This window comes from Trematosphaeria pertusa (genome assembly GCF_010094035.1).
Source record: "Trematosphaeria pertusa strain CBS 122368 unplaced genomic scaffold BU26scaffold_13, whole genome shotgun sequence".
Lineage (NCBI taxonomy): Eukaryota > Fungi > Ascomycota > Dothideomycetes > Pleosporales > Trematosphaeriaceae > Trematosphaeria > Trematosphaeria pertusa.
Genome location: NW_022987224.1, coordinates 1,096,478 through 1,099,618, shown reverse-complemented (window position 1 = coordinate 1,099,618; position 3,141 = coordinate 1,096,478). Strand labels below are relative to the sequence as shown.

Here is a 3,141-nt window from a genome sequence, read left to right as displayed (position 1 = left end):
TATTAAAGCGTTAAGGTAGAGTAATCTTAGTCTAGGCCTAGTGTTTTATTATAGCTAGCTTCTCTACCTACTAGATACTTATCTTCTAGAGTACTATAATAACTTATTAGAGCTCTATAATCTATTCTTCTATAGTTAGTTTTCTAGCCTAGATCTTCTCTAGTTAGGTTCTAGCTATTAATATAGTTATTCTACTCTTTAACGTTAGGTAGTTATTTTATTATAAGCTATTCTCTTAACTAAAACTAGAGCTTACTTTTATAAGAGAAGATAAGAGGTGTACTTTAGGCTAGAATCTTTAGTAATAAAAAAGTAGACGTAATAATACTATAAATTATAAGTTATAGTAGTAATTTAATAGATAAAGTAATAACTATAAGAAGCTATAAAAAGTAAGCTTCTTCTATTTATATATATATACTATCTTAGCTAGATTAGATACTAAGACCTAGCTCTTATAGATTTCTTAGATTAGAGTCTAATCTATAGATTAGGCCTAAATCTCTTTAATTTATCTAATTCTTATTATGTAACTCTAATTATTTCTATAACTTTACACGTAATTCTATATTTTATAACTTTAGGCTTAGTCTACTATTTTCTTTATTCTAGCTAGCTAACTCTATTATTAATTCTTTAATCGTAATATTAGTTAATAAGCTTTATATAGTTTAAGTATACTATACTTTATAAAATTATAAGTTTATATAGCTAGGTTAACTAATATATATATATAGTTAGAAGAGAAAACTCTAAAAAAGAAATTTCTCTAACTTCTATCTCTTATTATACTATACCTAGAAGAGCTAGCTTTATAAAAGTTTCTTAGAAATTTTTATTATATTATATATATTATATTCTATAAGTTTTATAGATTATTATAGAGATATAATAGTATTTACTAGAAGAAAACTAGAGTTTTTCTAAAAGGTTAGTTAAATATGTATAGCTTTTTAATTACGTAATATATTTTAGTATAACTCTACTATAAGGTGTAATATACTATAGAGAATATATATATAAATTTTTCTAGAAAAGTATTAAGGTTTTGCTTAGTTATTTAAGAAGAATAGGTTAATTTTTGTTAATTTTCTTGCTAAGAAATTTGTAGGCTATTCGTTTATATAGGCTATTCGCTTATAAAGTACGTTAACTTTATATTCTTATTCTAGTCTAGTAGTATATTATACAGGCTAATATTAACCTAGAATATAGCGCAAGAGTAGGCATGCTAAAGAGTCTACGTAATCTAGGTAGTCTATCGTAGAACGTTCTTAGCTAGAGATAGCTCTCTAGTAGCAAGAAGATTCTAGAGCTGCTTGCGGAGGGGATACTAGCGGCGTTCAAGGACGATCATGCCTTTGTGTATGTAAAGGAGCTTAACAATGTAAGGGTAAGAGCCTAGACAATCGAATATAGTGCGTTCGATGGCGAGTTCTCTTCGGCTTTAATTGGTACCGCAAGGAGCCTTGATAACGGCAAATTCGGAGACTCCGTAGACTATGCTAGAGACGCCACGAGAGAGGTAGGGGAGATCATATACGCTTCCCTTTATGGAATATTGCGACCCCATAGCAGGAAGTCGTAAGAGCGTAAAATTAAATTCAAACCAGTAAAGCGAAAGCACTTTGACGTATGCCTTTAATGATCCTCCGTGCCGGTTTTTCGGGTGCCTTTAGCTCTTTGCTTGCGTGGTTTCTGACCCGACTTTCGACCCCGCTTCTTTGGACCACGCGCACTAGCGAATATTTGTCCCAAAGTCGCCGCCATTCCACGCTGCCCCCATCAACGAAAAACATCAATCCGAAGCGACAACTGGGATGAATTCGACCATTCCCTTGACTCTCCCCGTCTTCACAAAAGCCCCAAAGCCATTAGGGGCAGGCGCCACCAGCCGGATATACCGACTGAGCGACAGTATTGTCGTGAAGCTACCACACAATCTTGAAGATGCTAAGGAGGCGCATGCCAATGAGCAGCAGGCTTTCGAGACGCTCGAGAACTATGGGCGGAGCCCATACCTGATCCCATGCATATGTCGGGTCCCTTTCGCCACGTTCCTGATGAGTGCCTCTAATACTCTTCTCGGTATAATCCAATCGACGAAATGTGGACCAGAGGACACCTATCGCTGGATGGGGCAGCTATGCGGTGGTGTTGCATTTATGGAGCGGTGCCGACTCTCGCATTGCGACCTCCGTCCCGAAAATCTCCTCACTGACAAAAATGGGAACTTGAGGATCAATGACCTTGGCTCTATGATCTCAACGGGCAAGCGCCTTCCAGTCGGAACCGAGCCATACGCACGACGCCTGAGCAAAGAAGATGGGAAAGGCCATGGAAGCTACGGTTGGGCCGGAGCTAGCACTGAGACTTTCGCCATCGGCTCGATCTTCTATAGTCTCACGCGCGGCTTCTACCCGTATGCAGATCAAAATCTCGATCGTCAGTCCCTCGAGAAGAAGCTGCAGAACAAAGAGTTTCCTCAACTGAGCGATTCGGAAAATGATATTATCATATGGAAATGCTGGAATGGGTTATACCAGTCTGTCGCAGAGCTTGAGCAGGTATTTAGGGACCTGGGCGATGGCACGGAGTGGTACTGGTTTGAGGGTGAAACTGAGGAGTGGCTGAAGGAGCGCAGAGCCGAATGCGAAAAATGGATCAGCGCTGGTGAGCTCGGTCCTTTGCTTAGACAGGCTGGCCATTTGTGATGCTAGCAACTGTGGATGCTTATTCCGTAGGGTTCTCAACTGGAAGGTTGATTCATTAAATGCTTCGTCAGCCGAAGATGAAGCCGTCTTAGCATCATTCTGCAAGCGCCTCATTGACTGGAAATACAAGTGTATGCATGTATGATGTATTTGAGACCTCGTATCAGATGGGTCCATTTGCGAGATGTGTCCCGTACGTCGGCGTGCATATGCGGGCGACCGAAAAGACGCACGTCAATCTGAAGCAGATGAAATCTATGGCAATGCTAAAGCCCTGACCCCACGACTATCCAACCTGAAGTAGGCATGGCTTCAGCTTCAGCTTTATCAGTGTTGTCTTCCTCGCCTTTATCTCCAGAACGTCCCATACTCTTCATTTCGTTTCCACGCCTCCTTTTCCTGTTGCACCACCCAACTCTCCATCCCG

At 39.8% G+C, this 3,141-nt stretch overlaps 1 protein-coding gene across 1 annotated transcript; it reads left to right on the top strand.

Annotated features, from left to right (window-relative positions):
* Positions 1-1,874: 1,874 nt before the first annotated feature.
* Positions 1,875-2,675, top strand: BU26DRAFT_386601 (uncharacterized protein; the record flags this gene model as incomplete). The annotated part of the gene is made up of 1 exon (XM_033822646.1): positions 1,875-2,675. A coding segment is annotated over one exon (801 nt), but the record flags the coding sequence as incomplete, so codon positions are not given.
* Positions 2,676-3,141: the final 466 nt, after the last annotated feature.